This window comes from Amblyomma mixtum, chromosome 2 (assembly GCF_055824585.1).
Source record: "Amblyomma mixtum isolate Tamu chromosome 2, ASM5582458v1, whole genome shotgun sequence".
NCBI lineage: Eukaryota > Metazoa > Arthropoda > Arachnida > Ixodida > Ixodidae > Amblyomma > Amblyomma mixtum.
This window is the reverse complement of record NC_143013.1, coordinates 248,230,383-248,246,219: the sequence shown is the minus strand read 5'-3', so window position 1 is coordinate 248,246,219 and position 15,837 is coordinate 248,230,383. Positions and strand designations below refer to the sequence as shown.

The following is a 15,837-nucleotide window of genomic DNA, read 5'->3' as shown; positions in this document are numbered from 1 at the left end:
CGCCAGTCCTTACATAGAGCCCGTTTTTAAAGCCGGCCACTGTCATTGTCTCGATGACACAAGAACACAAAAAGGCGATTGCTGCGATGGAAATCCTAGGATGCGACAGCCATTTACCTTTCCAATCTCAAGGCGTGGACAGAAACAATGTGGTATTTTCAAATTGAAAGTTCAATCTACTCTCGTCGGGGACCAGCGCGTTTGCCTCACCCCCAAATGTCTTGCGAGGTAGACGACACACCTACTTGCTAGTCCTGCGCCTGTACAATCACAAACTGAATCTATACCTGCACTGAAGGGCGGAATATTAATCCGGAAAATCTGGGCGAAATAAACCAAAGTTATTTCAGTGTGTGTGCGTGCGCGCGCGCGCGCGAGCGCGTGTGTGTGCGTGTGCGTGTGTGTGTGTGTGTGTGTGCGTGTGTGTGCGTGCGTGTGCGTGTGCGTGTGCGTGTGCGTGCGTGCGTGTGTGTGTGTGTGTGTGTGTGTGTGCGAGTGCGTATGCGTGCGTGCGTGTGTGCGTGTGTGTGTGAACGTATTTACGTTCACAGTACTAACGTTTACGTTTACGTTACTGAGTACGTTAGTCCTCACTAACGTACTTACGTTTGCAGGTCGTATTCTTCTGCCGCCAATGCAACCACGTGAAAAAAAACACACTACGATTGAGGATCACCTGTAGCAAGCGCGGTTATTTTGATGCTTAGAGTTTGCTCATTTTGGACGAATAAACCAGACTAACGACGAAGAAACAGCGTTGGTGGTGTGGGTCGCTGTTGGTGCGCTGCGAATGCTCGGCCGTCTTTATTGAAGCCTGTGCTTCAATAGAGCACAGTTCCAGTCACACTGTGTTCCTCATCTCTCCTGTGTCCTCTGTCGTTGGGCTAATTTATTTTTTCAAGGCCATGTACCACTGACCGAGATCGCCACTATTTGCTCCTTTTGCTTCTCTTAAGTCCTTTAGGCTTCAGAAATTAAGGATATTTCTTTTCTCCGGTTCAGCACACAAATTAGGGTAACGATCGCTCTGAAATGCATGTATGACAACTTTTTCAAGGTATTGTTGGCTATTTAACTGATTATTTTAGCTGCAAAACATCTAATATTAGTAAAAGAATAAATAAAGAAGGAAAAATGAACTGGTTTTCTTTTTGCAACGTAAAATACCTTCATAGGCTCTCGTGATCAGCTTAGTGAAGCCATACACAACTTTCTATTAAAACAAAAAAGCAAAATTTCGCCCTAGAAGAAAAAGCTACCTTTATAAGCACTTCCGCATACGCCTTCGGTTAATAACGTTTCACGCCCGGGTGCTCCTTTTTCGTAGTTTCTCCTTGCTTCTCTCTCGTGCCGTTCTCACGGTTGTAAATCGATGTTGATCGTTTGCCTTCGTGCCAAAAGACAAAACTTTATGCTTATAAAAGCGTTTTTCGCCGTAAGTTATATTTTCTTTCGTGTTCAATACAAATCTCTATACTTGCTAGCATTGCAGTTGAATGCTTTTTACTCGTACTCGTGTCAGTTACAGGTATCCTCTGTGAACATATTATGCGATGTTTTGTTCAAATTTTGAATTGTAAAAGCGCTTCGTATGAAGCCAAATAGCTCTTTGTTATCTGTGCTGGCGATGAAGCTCGTGGGAAGGGAGCAGCGTCATGCCGCTATATTTTCCTTTTTTTCTCTTTCTCCTGAGCCATGTGACATGCATTTCTGAAATAAGCTTGACTTAAATAAACCAGGCCGACTATCTTGATAATCTTCCTAGTATGACATGTTACTCACTCTAATTAACTGCTGCCTTCCTTAGTGTCGCATTTCATATATTGGAGGAAAAAATAAAGAATACCGAGTCTGTTATTAGGCATCCTAGATTGAAGCCATCGCGATTTAACCGTGACGCCTCTGAATGTGGAGCCCGGTGTCCTACTTCTTTAAAATATGATAATATTTTATTTGCAGGGTTTACGGTAGTATACAGTTACTCACGACTGGCTCCATCGGTGGGTGTCCTCCAGAGTTCAAAGCAGTCAGTTTCAGATGCACGGGGCGCAGTCTTGTTGAAGCCAACTGGTTCGCTCAAATTCTTATTCGGGAAAAGTGGGCCATGTACAGTCTTTGTCAAAAGTAACCAGGCTCCATGGTTTTGCTTCTCATTCATACAACAGAGCCCTCACAGCTTCTATAAACATCAGAAAGTTCTTTGAAGGTGAGAGCACGGGTTCTTCTTACCATACGGAGATTTAGAGCTTGACGGCTGGCATAAAAACTTTAATATAGGACGGAGAATAAAAACGTGCAGCCTGGTTACTTTTGACAAAGGCTGCACATACCTGGCAATGCTTACTAACACACACTCACTCAGTGTGAGCTTATATGCAAATTGGAGGTACAGAATGTTGGTTAATCTGCGGCGTCATTCTGAAGACTTTCGCAGCCACGTTTCCTATCCCTATGTTATCACTCCGCCTTGACCAAGAGATTCAAGTGGGTGAACTCTTAATAAGAGAGCAAACTTAAAAGTGTAGGTGGTCTGTGTTATTCAAGGGAGCAATGCGTGCTCAAAACTATCTGAAATTCACATAACTTGATTCCCAGCACCGATACTTATAGCCTACGAGCAAAGGTCGGAGCCAGAGGATATCCCTCCGCTCGTTTTAGCGCCCGACGCAGTGCGAACAAGCGCGCTACATTATTTTTGTGTGCATTAGCCAGTATTTGATTCCCGCACATCTAGCCTTCTAACAGCCACCTAAAAATTTTGAATGTCAACGGAAAATTAAATTTTATGGTCTTGAAAATATTTATGATCTTCAAGAGACCATACATCTGTGCCAAATAAAAGCATCGGTAAATCAAGATTACTATTCCTAAATTTGATTCCCCTCACCCAGACATGTTTGGAAGCAGCCCACCTATTCTTAGAAGAGGCAGGCTGTAGCATTTCACACCTCGATTTTGCTTACGCTATTTCTTTATTGGTCAGAAAGATTGAATACAGAAATGTGCTGGCAGATCTTTCGCTGAATGAACAAGTGTGCGTACAATAAAATCGTGACATTCGCAGAGCACTAACTTCCTAAGAGAAAGAATTCGCTATATTAAGCAGCGCTTCCTAAGGGAGTAACCATCTGTCGAAGTCGAAGCGCTCTTAGGCCCGGACACGTGGCACTGGCAAAATCCTCACAGGTCTCATCATAAAATGACCAGCGGCGGTACGTGGTGAAGGACGGAAGGCGAGGTCGCCACAGTGGATGTTGCAACGATGTCCGTAGGCGGACCCAGTGGATGACCCGCCACAGCGGCTCCAGCCGCCTGCATTGCTTGTGTCACGGCTGTTGAGGTCAATGCTGCTGCCAGCTTGAAAATTTCCTGTAGAGGAGGAAGCCATTCTCAAGCGCTTCTGGGTACTGAATCAGTACCTGTCAGCGCTACTTCTGAAAAATGTCGCCACTGCCGAGCGTAGTGTGACCCATACTGCCTCCGAGCGCCTAACGTCTCAACTATGAACTATACCTGTCTATTTTTCTGAACAAAAAATAGAGTGGTCCGCTAACACCCAGTCTGACCCGCTATCAGGACGCCAGCACCACTATCAAAGCATTCTTCAAGCAAACGATATTATTCTTTGGCATTTGCGGCAATTGTTTCCAGCTCTAGCACGACATCAGTTGCTTTTCTCATGAAACCACACTGAGAAAAAGGAAAAAAATTACTCGCGCGTCCAGTTTATTTGCCACCATTTTGTATCAGCCTGGCAAGAAATCATATGCTCAGGATTTTACACTGTGCTTTGGTGTAATTAGCGGTATCCTCTTTTTGGTAAACATTCCTCTAAAATGATATCGTGTAAATTTGTCATGTAAGCAAAAGGAAAAAGTAACTGTAATCTCTACCACGGAGAAATAGAAGAAAGTATACTGATATGTTTCATGCTGAGATCGCTTCACTTGAAAGAAAATGGTGTCTTTTTATGCCCCAGTAAATCGTCGTCTTCTGTGCTTACCACTGCTCTAAGAACTGGCCAAGTTTCTAAAGTTCTAACATGACCAGCAAGAAAACATGCTCTGAAAGAGTTGCGCTTCATTAGTCGATACTTTTTATTGCCGCCAAAAGGAAACAAAGAGGAAGTCTTCTTAAAGCAGTAGCCGACGTCGCATACCTAAAGGCATCATCCAACTATTCAATTAAAAGCACTTTCTTTGTTGAAAGTGCTCCTGGCTTCTTTTAATGCTGGAGTGTGTGTCCGTTATCGCAATAGCAAACTATGCAACATTTGACCCCCACACAAAGTGCCGCTCCTATTGAAGTGGTAATATTTTACGCACCGGGTTCATCCCAACTTCTGTGTCGGGCTTATCGGCGGCGGTGGGCGCTGGGGTCACCTCTGCTGATTCAACCCCAGAAAGTGAAGAATGTAGCGTTGACAGGTGGGGAAGATTGACGGCTACAGAGCTGACATTCTTATGTTCCTCCTGCACATCAGTGTTCACTACGCTGGAAGACTGCGTGATTATCCCAGAGTGTGAAGAGCTGACATTCCCAGAAACGTTGACTGCTCCGTTGAGAATTGATCCGTTGAGCATGTCGGAGAGCACACTGCCATTTCCAGCCTTTGTCACGTGGACTACAGTGCCACCACCTTCCAGAGTTGATCCCTTCAGCACACCCGATTGGGCGCTACCTTCTCCAGTCATTCCCAGGCCGAACATAGTGGGCGCACCGTGCACAGTTGATTCTTTCATTACACTGGAATGAACGCTGCCTTGCCTAGTCATTCCCAACCCGAACATAGTGGGAGTGCCTAGAACAGTTGATTTTTTAATTACACCCGAATGGGCGCTGCCTTCTCCAGTCATTCCCAGCTCGGCCATAGTGTGAGTGCCTTCCACAGTTGATTGTTTCATTGCACCCGATTGCATGCCTTTTCCAGTCATTCCCATGTGGACCATAGTAGGAGTACCTTGTACCGTTGATTTCTTTATTACACCAGATTGGACGCTGCCTTCTCGAGTCATTCCCAGGTCAATCATAGAGGAAGTACCTTGCACACTTGATTTTTTTATTACGCTCGACTGGACGCTGCCTTTTCCAGTCACTCCCAGCTCGGCCATAGAGGGAGTACCTTCCACAGTCGATTTTTTTATTCCACTCAATTCGACGCTGCCTTTTCCAGTCAATCCCACACCGGCCATAGTGGGAGTACTTTTCACAGTTGATTTCGTTATTACACCCGATTGGACGCTGCCTTTCCGAGTCATTCCTAGCTCGACTCTAGTGGGAGCACCTTCCACAGTTGATTTTTTTATCACACTCGATTGAACTCTGCCTTTTCCGGTCATTCCCATCTCGGCCTTAGTGGGAGTACCTTCCATTGTTGACTTCTTTATTACAGTCGATTCGACGCCACCTTTTCGAGTCATTCCAAGCTTGACCATAGAGGGAGTGCCTTGCACTACTGACGTTTTTATTATACCCGATTGGACGCTGCCTTTTCCATCCATTCCCACCTGGACTGAAGTGGGCGAACCATGCACAGTTGTGTGCTTGAGTATACTCGTTTTTACGCCACGTTTTCGAGTCATTCCAACCTGCACCATCGTGGGGGTTCCTTGTACATTTGTTTTTTCGATTACACCACCCGACTGGCCGCTGCCTTTCCGTTTCATTCCCACTTTGACTATAGTCGAAGTACCAGCACCCGGGGCTGGAGTCACAGACAGACCACTCTTAAGTGGTTTATGGGTCACTCGCTTTTGGGAAATGGTGATATTTCGCTTAGTGACTGGCTTTGGCGTCGGCCGAGTAGTAGTGGCCTTCGGAGTCACTTTCTTTGTTCGCTTAGTTACCGGTGGCCTAGTAGAAGCTTTAGGAACAGTGGGCCTTCTAGTTTTAGGTGGGGGTGGAAGTTTCTGCTTTTTAGGCCGACGGGTGGTGACTGGCACCAAAGGCGGAGTTCTTCGTGGGGTCTTCATAGTTACGCTTTTTCTGGTGGGCGGAGTTCTTCTTGGGGTCTTCATAGTTACGCTTTTTCTGGTGGGCCGAGTTGTGGGTTTCAAAGTAGTTGCCCTAGTTACCGGCACTGGAAGCGGCGCGGATTTCCCTTGTCTTATGGCAGGGGCAGTCACAACAGACGGCGGGGGATTGGCATTGAGAGTAACGTTTATCTTTACGGGAGGCTTAGTTGACGTTCCCTTATGACCCGTTCTGATCACTGGTGCTTGATGGACATTGACGTTGACTATCGTAGGCGAAGGAAGAAACATGATAGGATGTGTAGGAGGATTATTTTGACGAACTTTCTTTGTCGCCATTTTCTTGACTGGCCTAGGCGATGGCTTCGCTGGAGGATTTCTGTTAACAATTTGCGGAGGTGGTGCTATCTGAACGACCGTTGGAGCATGAGCAACTATAAAAGAGTTTGAATGGTAGCCGCTCAGCGTTACTGTTTTTCCGTGTTTGGCCGTCCGGGGATTTTTTGAAGGTTTTGGAATAGGTGGTCTGGCCACAGTGGCAGCAGGCGCAGCGGCTGCAACTACGCTGGGCGCAGAAGCCAGCACAACATGCGACGACACACCAAATAAGTGGTGGGTTGTACTCGCCACCTCTTGTGAGGGGTGCGCATGGTGAGGGAAGGGAGGCAAATCGGGTGGTGGTCTGGCGGCAAGCGGTGAAGAAGGAATATAGTGCACTACCGTACTGGCCGGTTCGTATACGTAATGGGGCACCTGGTATGCAATGTTGCTGTCTTCTCTTGTCGCCTCTTTTGTTCGAACTCGATGTGAAGCTTCATGCACAGCAGCGTTGATAGTTTTCTTTCCATGGGTCGAGGAGGCCAGCGGTCCGGTAGTGGCAGAAGCCCCTACTACGACGGCGGAAGCTGCCGCGGCACTCACTGCGACAGGTGTATGCACGACGTGCGTCACTCCCGTCTTTACTGAGTTTCCACTGTTGACTGTTATTGGCGGAGACTCAGGAGGGCCAACGGAGACCGGTGTGTACGGCACTTGGAACCACGGAAGCGTCGGGTCGGCCATCGTGCCTGAAGAAATAACTGACGGAACTTCTTCTTGCACGGATGGCATGTTCACAGCCGTGGGGACGTAGGAGTAGATTTCGGTGTGGCCCATGGAATCAGAGCAGCCGGCTGTAGCTACAGACAGCACGAGGTACGGGCAAATCTGAAAAAAAAAGGTTTTTATTTTGTAGCGTATGCCTTTAGAAATGAGGGCAGCCTTAAACCTCACATCGAAAAGACCACCTAGCGAAAGGTCATATTCGCTAGCTGGCGTAGGTGCTTTACCATATAAGATAAAATGGCCGGTGCTTACCATTGCTAAGTACGAAATATTGTGCGTAAGCACTGTTCTTTGTACGAGGACAACACCGCCCTGTACCTGAGAGCGCGACTGAGGCGCCCACTGACCAAGGGAGCCAGCTATGCCCGTGCCCATCTTCAACTTTTTCATTATCAATGCCAATTTAACTCATGCACGCCGGTGGCCTATGCTCCGGTGTTGTGTTGCTGTCCTGCGTTCATCATCATCATCATCATCAGCCTGACTACACCCACTGCAGGGCAAAGGCCTCTCCCATGTCTCTCCAATTAACCCTGTCCTTTGTCAGTTGCCGCCACTGTATCCCCGCAAACTTCTTAATCTAATCCGCCCACCTAACTTTCTGCCGCCCCCTGCTACGCTTGCTTTCTCTTGGAATCTACTCTAATACCCTCAAGGACCAGCGGTTATCTTGCCTTCGCATTACATGCCCTGCCCAAGCCCATTTCTTCCTCTTGATTTCAACTAAGATGTCATTAACCCGCGTTTGTTCACTCACCCACTCCGCCCTCTTCCGATCTCTTAACGTTACACCTATCATTTTCCTTCCCATAGCTCGCTGCGTTGTTCTTAACTTAAGCTGAATCCTCTTTGTTAGCCTCCACGTTTCTGCCCCACAGGTGAGTACCGGTAGGATACAGCTGTTGTATACTTTTCTCTTCAGGGATATTGGTAAGCTACCAGTCATGATCTGAGAGAACCTGCCATATGAGCTCCACCTCTGCGTTACGAAGTTGCAACGCCAACACGCATTGCTCTAGTGCCCTGTCTCTGCCAGAGCGCTGCCCATATCAACGCATGCAGCGCACATCTCTGTCACTACCGCCGCATAGCTCAAAGTGCAAACATTAGTCTGATAGCAGTATTAGTCCATGAAGAAGACGATGTGCATTGCACAGCGCGAGAGTGCGTTCTAGTTTAACAGGAGGCGTGCTCGGCTGCGGAGGTAACCTAGTGTTCTTGCGCAGTGGCCAGCGAAGCAGAATTGTTCGCTCCGGCGCAGTTTCAAATCTCGGTCACACAGTTTCTACTGAGTTATTTTTTGTTGATTTCTCTAACACTGCACATAACCCAAGCACATGTAAACTCACAAACATCGCAAAATCTTGCTCGGGGTTTACCCTTCGGAATAGTGCGTTCGCACTAAAAATCAGGACAGATGACAAAGACTTAACACTCCCTAACTCTTGATTCGTTCTTTTACTTTTGAGCCATGCTTCTTTGTCTTCGCGCAACCAGATTTCTAAAAATAAGCTTCCGCAACTAATCTGGCAACAAGATTGGAAATACACTTCCCAGGCGTACTGTTGGATGCAGTTTTCTACTCCTTCTATGCCCATGTAAAGACAGACATTCGGTCGGGAAATATTTCATAGAATAGAGATACAGAGACTTGCATGGAAGACTGCTGTGAAGATCTCTTTTCTCAATGGGCATGTAATCAAGCATAAAGTACTTATTTTCAGAATGAGCGAAAGTGCAAACGGCCAGGATGAACTGCAGCGTAGGCCTTTGGTTCTAGCGTGGGCTAATGAATAACGCCTGCGTTGCATGGAATGGACTGTAATATGTGTGGACCTCCGGCGTGCCAGAAAACTTATTATATAGAAAGTCGGAATTCCGATACAGTTGAAACGACGAAATAATTTGTCTTTTTTTCTCTCCGCGTCCACTTCGCTGTTCTCGTAATCCATGGTGCGTAACTACGAAACAACCAACAGCCACTACACCGGTGTCGAAGCCTGTGTGCGCATAAATCCTTATACGAACGACAAACTTTCAACCTGTAGCCATGTATATCTGTTTTGTTCTCCTCTTAGTGGTGGCTATTTCGTGTTGGCCAAGATATTTCGGGAAGCCTGAGTACTAATAATCGATTGATAAACAATCGCGCAATCTCAAGTGTTGTGAAACATCACTTCAGAGAAGCACTGCATATATAATGCGCAAGCGCTGCAGAGCGCTATTTGTTACTATAGGCATTCCCTCTCAATTTCAGTTATTTTGCTGAGTCAAATTCATGGATCGGTAATTATTAATTTTTTGTTAGTGTGTTCATTTTCTTACTATGCTCCTCCATAAAAGGAGTTATTCGCACTCTATCGAGGCTGGCTCTAGACACTGAAGCAGTGAGGAGCAGAATAGCTCGCGTGAGTTCCGTGTTGAGTCTCATAGAAAGCTAACAAATGCAGCATTACTTGTAACAACGGAACTGAAGAGAATCAGTGGCTGCTTAAGAATGGATAGATTAAGGAACGATTTTATGAAGTGGTACTCTCTGTACATCTTACTAAAGAGAAGAAAGCTACCACAAGTTACTCTGCTGAAGTACTGACGCACAACTTATGGCTGTATTACTAGAGCTTAAATATTCAACGAGTTGCACACAGATAGAACTGTTTCTTTTTTCAGCCGCCCATTCGATTACTTATCTCGCATTCGAACATCGAAAAAAAAAAGAGGGGATGCGCTGAAGACACGGGAGATATGCTGACTAGCAAGTAGGATTTATTAGCAAAATATTTGGCTTTGACACCTGAAACTGCTTATTGGTTGGAATGCACAAACATTACTGTCCCTGGGTGGATTGTTTACGCTTCATGTTTGTACACGTATTACAGTTATTTTCTACGTGATTATGTGTTTGCGTATTGCATGCGCACCAGATCGCAAATGTTCAGGCCTCTCGCTGCACTGCCACGAGGTGGACGAGTTTGCATGTCTTGGACGCAAGACGCAGATGTTTGGTAGCAGTTTGGCAACTGAGGCGGCGCGATGTATGAGGTTCGAATCCCTGTCGCAAGCTAGCCTCTCATTTATTAAGGCATGTGAGCTATATGAAACCAGAAATCGTAAGACACTACCCGGAGCGCTGTACGACAAACTTTTGCGTCTCAATTTTGGTAGGAATGACGGGAAGACTGGTGCCATATGGAGTCGGCCAGCCATCTAGTGGCGGTGCTCGGCTGGCTGTGTACGTCATACGTCCGCGTGATTACGTCACACTATTTTTCATGCCATCCCAGGGATCTTGAGTACCATCTGCGAGCGCACACACGCACGTCGCCGAATTTTCTCCTAATGGAGCTCGTAATTATTTAACATTAATGTCCCCTTTCTAGAATTAAAGCACGGTGTCGCCAGCTCACGAATTACTTTTCAGTCAGTAACAGTGCGTTGCTCCCTTGCAGCGTTCTTTCGCACATCCTGTCGTCTTTCGGGGTGCAGATAAATCTTTTATTTTTGTCTTTAGACAAGCGTTCTGTAAATTATTTGCCACCCTAAGGGCAACAACATTGTCTTAGAGGCCTTTTAAAACAATTAATTGTGTACACCTCTTTGGACCTTTTATTAGATTGAATTTAAACGAAATTCAACTGCTGTAGAAAAATCGTTTATTCTAGAAATTGAGAGGCATCATTACAAAATTTATATTGGAAGTGAGGTTACTGCGCTGAAGGGGCACACTTAAACTTTACCGGGCGTGGTGACTACTCTGCAGAGTACCGTGGCATCGAATCTCGCCTGCGGCGGCCGAATTTCGACGGGAGGAGGTGCAAAAATAATGGTCATCTGCGCTGCGCGATAAAAGTGGTAGATAAAATACCCTATGTGGTTGAACGTATGTAGGAGGGTTCTACTTCAGCGTGTCTCATAGCTGTGTTGCCTCCTAGAAACATTAAATCCGGATACCGTATCATAGGAGAGGCTATACCAACTTCTTATCCAGAAAAATGTACGAGAAAAAGCTTACACTTACACAAAAGGCAACCACGCATCCATTGATTGAAGGCATGATGCGTGCGTAGGACTAATGAAGTTCAGGAGGTGGTGTCACTCTTGTTCACAGTCCTAGAAAAGTGCACACGTTCAGTGGGTGTATTGGAGAAAGAAATAAACTATGAGTGCACTAACGAAATGTTATGTGAAAAGCGCACAGGTCAACCAAGAAGTAGTACATAATATATAATTTCAGGATTGAAAATGGCGTCGCGTGAGAAATCGACGTTAGAGGAAGCTCACCATCACGAAGGTATTAACACAACCGGTTGCTGACTCCAAGTGAATAGGCGACCACACATTAGCCATTGAAAATTCTCCTATTTTCGTGACAGAGATAAACGTAAGCTGAGTCTCAAAACAATGGGGTATGGAAAACCAGGATAGAACTTCGTTGGCAACGTCAAACGACATGTGCTGTTTTAGATGCATGCAAGATGGAAAGCCGAGGTGGCGATAGATGGGTAATGAGCCCATCTATCCGGTGCGAAGAAATTGTCTTTACAATGCTCACCACAACTGTGAACGCCGCCGCCGAGTTCTCTCGTCGCACTGTACAGCTTGCTTTAGAAATGACTCAGCGTAGATGACGTAGCAGTTTTTTGCTATTTTTTTATTTGTGGCGCAAGCAGAAAGAAAAGAAGAGAACAGCCTATCTTTTAAAAATACTGTTGACGTTGCATGGTCTACAAATGCCGAACGACTTTCTGCGGAACCTTTCTTTCCGGCAAATGATATCGAGAGGAAGAGGCTGTTTACGACAGTGAAATATAGGCTTCGATGATTTCTCGCGCGTTATTTCGGGCATTCTTTGTGCGAGTACGACACGCGTCATCTGCCGGTCCTGATCCTATAAAAGCACCAATTCCTCATATATATCTTACTGCAGAGCAAAAAATCTCCTTTCTTTCGTAAACCTGCAGTGCACACATAACGTCAAGTAAAAAGAAGAGGAATGAATAATATTCGTTATCCTCTTCCCGATAAATGAAAAATATAGAATTTTCTTGTCTGGTGTGTTTGTTTTGAACAGCTCCAATCTTAAACTGCCGAGAATATTATTGGTATATTCTGTCAATCGCGGTGACAATGAAGGAGGGATAGAAAATTTTCTGGCAGGTTTCATGTCCGGAACAAATCGGTGCTGAGTGGTGTGGGTTGCGTCGTCACAGGAAAAACAATGGACACAATGGCTGTCCAGCGTGAGGATTGTCGATCACTAGAAAAAGAAATTATAGTATATTTAGCCAAAAAGGAAGTGAGAAAATAAGTCGTCGCGGGAATAACGCGCATTAAAAAAGAGGCTGCTGCAAGCCACAGCCACTCCAGCATTCTTATCACAACAGTAAACGGTGGAAATAACTGACCCATTAGCTGTCCTTGTTTTTTGAACCTCTGACTACATAACGAAAGGGAACGATATAATTTTCTCTGGAAAAAAAAAGCCGCAAGACAGAGAGACCTTAAATCTTCACAAAGGGGAGACGTTGAGATGGAGTCTACTAAATGAACATTTATTTTGCTTAGTTTTTATTTTTAAAGAATGCATTTTTTGCTTACTGAAAACTGTCTCTCAAGCATCTTGGACCCGAGAACAAAGACCTTTTGGTTCAAAGAGGGGTCAATATAAGTGGCCGAGTGTCCTGGACGTGCAGCTCGTTCTTACCGGCCGTCTGCTCGAGGTAGGGGCATCAGAAGAGGAGCCATGGTAAGACCAGTTTTTTTTCATTTAATCGAGAACGTTTAACATTGTTTTGTGGCTTCCATAATAGTCCGAAGATGTCTCAGTACGTGAGACATGAAGTGGGGTTTGATTAAACGCTGCTCTCTTGGCGATACACGGCGAGATTCGCTGACCAAGTCTGTTCAGCTTGTTCAACCTGTCATAATTGTGTCTGCGTCGATGACGGCTATGTCTCTATGCCAGTTATTGACAAAGCTGATCAACAATATGTCCAGGATGACATTAATGGCCTTCTCAAATATTGTGACCTCTAGCTTACGAGCTTTAGTACCACTAAATGCACGCTCATGTCGTTCAAACTCCTGCGAGACCGCATTTAATTACGCATAATATTTCTGATTTTCCTAATCACCTCCTCAGTCCTAATAAGTAACTAGATATGACTATATATTTGTGAATAAATCTTGTAGCAAGCACGCCGTCAGTCTAAATTCATTTGCGAAAAAAAAAACTCTCCTTTCCAAACATCTTCACGACACCCTCCAATTGGGACGTTTTTTGTTTAGGACTCGGTGATCATCGAAGTTTGAATACGCTTTTGCCATTTTGACTCCACCAATCAAGTCTCATAACGGCTCAATAGAAGGAGAGTTAGACTCAGCCTCCTATTCATCCATCACCCATGCTGCTATGATATCAACGTTTCAGATCTCAAACTAGTTAAAACTGCACAGACCTTACACTCCGGTGCCGCTTTTGTTATCTCTCTGATCTAGTTAGTGACACCTAAGTCAGAATCCATAACTCGGGCACAACCAAATGCATGTTGCCCAGCATCGACCATGAGATGAAAAAGTACGCGCCAACATGCCGATAAGATTACATTTACCACGCTTTTTTTTTCTGCAAGCAGCAGCAGACAGCAGTGGCTCTCCACACGAATATACAGCCGTCATCTGCGCTTAAGCCTTGCTCGGTAAAAGCGCGTAACTACTTTGATCCCGAAGAAAATGTTTCAACTATTATTTTAGTGGGAATATTCTCATTATGTAACATCCCGTTCTTTTCCTTGAAAAAAAAAAAGCCGGAGTAATTTCAATGGAAAGCAGCGTAATACTTGCAGTTGCAAATATTTAGCAACGCATCTCGCTTTACGTCGACGTTGCTGTACGACGTCTGCGCCTCTTTTCCGCACAGATGACTTTTAGGCCAAACGTTTAGCCTGCGCGTGACGAAAAAGAGTTTCGCACACTACAAAGGAAACTATAATCACGCATAAGTCGATCGCTCGAAAGAAAAGAACAATTTGTGCTGCTAATTCTTTCTCTCATTGCATAGCAGTTACTGTTCGAATGTGACTGGCTCAGGCAGAACTGTACCTTTTTGCAGGAGGGTTTAATCAACGACCATTTTATTTTTGAGACATTTTCAAGTGCAGGAATATTTAACATGGCGAGAAAATGTTCCAGGCATGATTAAGCACGGTGCTGCTTTCCTTTATTATATCAGGTTTCTTGATTTTTGAAGGCGCGCAGCCTAAGCCACTGAATTCATTGCGTGCATGCCTGTACTTCAACCGCCATGAAATTCTTCGGGATTTAACAGGTGAGGGATTTTTAATTGCGCAACTCTTTTTCAGATCCGCGCCGCCATCCTCCTGGCACTTGCCGCCTGCGCCGCGGGCCGGGTCTTCTCAGCGACATTTCCTCTCTACGCTTCCTACCTGAAGGCCGTTAAGAAGCCCTCCATCCACCCGCCTCCAATAATTCCTCCTGTCAGGCCCAAAGCCTACCTACTGCCCACTGTCCCAGTTCCTCCGGTGCATCCGGTTCCCAATGTAGTCCTCCCATTCGTTGCGCCACTGTCTGTTCCTTCTTACGGATACGCCGGCTCCAGCTTTGCGCTTCCGGTGTTGCCTAGAACAACGTACGCTGCTGTTCACCATGCATCTCACGCAGCTTTGACGTCCGCCTTTTACCCATACGGCGCTTTTCACCATTCAGCCGCATACCTCCCAGGTCACACAACTGTGGCCTCCGCCGTTTACCCATACGGTGCTTTTCCCCATGCAGCAGCATACGTTCCTCCTCACTGGCAACCACTGGCGTCAGCCTTTTATCCGTATACCGCTTATCACCACGCAGCGGCATATCTAGCTCCACACCCAGCGTTGGCACCCGCCGTTTACCCCTATTCAGCTGTGCACCATACGGCAGTCGTCTCATCCCATTCAGCTTTGGCGCCCACCGTTTATCCCTACGCTGCTGTTCATCATGCGGCAGTCCTTCCCCATCACCCAGCATTGGCTAGTGTGGTGGTCAAGCCCCACACTATTCATCCTGCTGTTGTTACGGCACCAGCCGCTGTCAGCGTCCCTACGCCTGTGGTCGCCGTGAGTCAAGGTGCAAGTGCGACATCAGCGGCTGCGCATAATGACACAGTCGTGACCAAGGCCTCCACCGGACCGACCGTGACAACGACCGTTTTTCGAGCCCCTGGCGTGGCTGCCACCACCGTGCAGAGGTCCGCGGGCGCTGCCACCACAGTGACGCACAAGACTGAGCACTCGACCAGCGTCGCTGCCGCACCCGCCAAGGTTGCAGTGCATGGCTATGCGGCTGGACTGGGCACCGTGCACCATGTCTACCCGGCACACGTTCCTGTTCCTGCAGTTGCGAGCCCCGCTGTCTTGTTGCGTCACGTAAATTACTTTCCTTTCGGGTACACCGTCGGGCTTTGATGAACACATAGGCTTGAGGTGTACCTTGTCACCGACTGTAAACCTTCCAAAGTGGAATGTTGGCAAAATTTTAATCAAGCTTGTATAACTGACCTCCAAGAACTTTTTTTATTCCACGCAAACAAAAAAAGGCTCTTTCTTCCTGTTTGGAGGAAAAGTTCTGGCTTTCGGAATACTAAAGCAAGACGCTTGCCTGTTATTCTTCGCCGAAATTGTCGTGAAGAAGTAAATTATCAGAAATAAAAACTTGCCTTTTTTTCTTGCGTAACCGCTGTGGTGATCAATTTATTGGCTCTTAC

General features: G+C 46.1%; 2 protein-coding genes across 2 annotated transcripts; one reads left to right on the top strand and one right to left on the bottom strand.

Moving 5' to 3' along the window:
- Positions 1-3,192: 3,192 nt before the first annotated feature.
- Positions 3,193-11,130, bottom strand: LOC149363383 (uncharacterized). The gene is made up of 3 exons (XM_089568505.1): positions 11,095-11,130; positions 4,326-7,178; positions 3,193-3,369 (listed from the first exon to the last, which is right to left on the bottom strand). Exons 1-3 carry the CDS (start codon positions 11,128-11,130, stop codon positions 3,193-3,195), a joined length of 3,066 nt encoding a protein of 1,021 aa, XP_089424631.1.
- A 1,763-nt stretch (positions 11,131-12,893) lies between these two features.
- Positions 12,894-15,538, top strand: LOC149363382 (uncharacterized). The gene is made up of 2 exons (XM_089568504.1): positions 12,894-12,905; positions 14,438-15,538. Exons 1-2 carry the CDS (start codon positions 12,894-12,896, stop codon positions 15,536-15,538), a joined length of 1,113 nt encoding a protein of 370 aa, XP_089424630.1.
- The last annotated feature ends 299 nt before the right edge of the window (positions 15,539-15,837 follow it).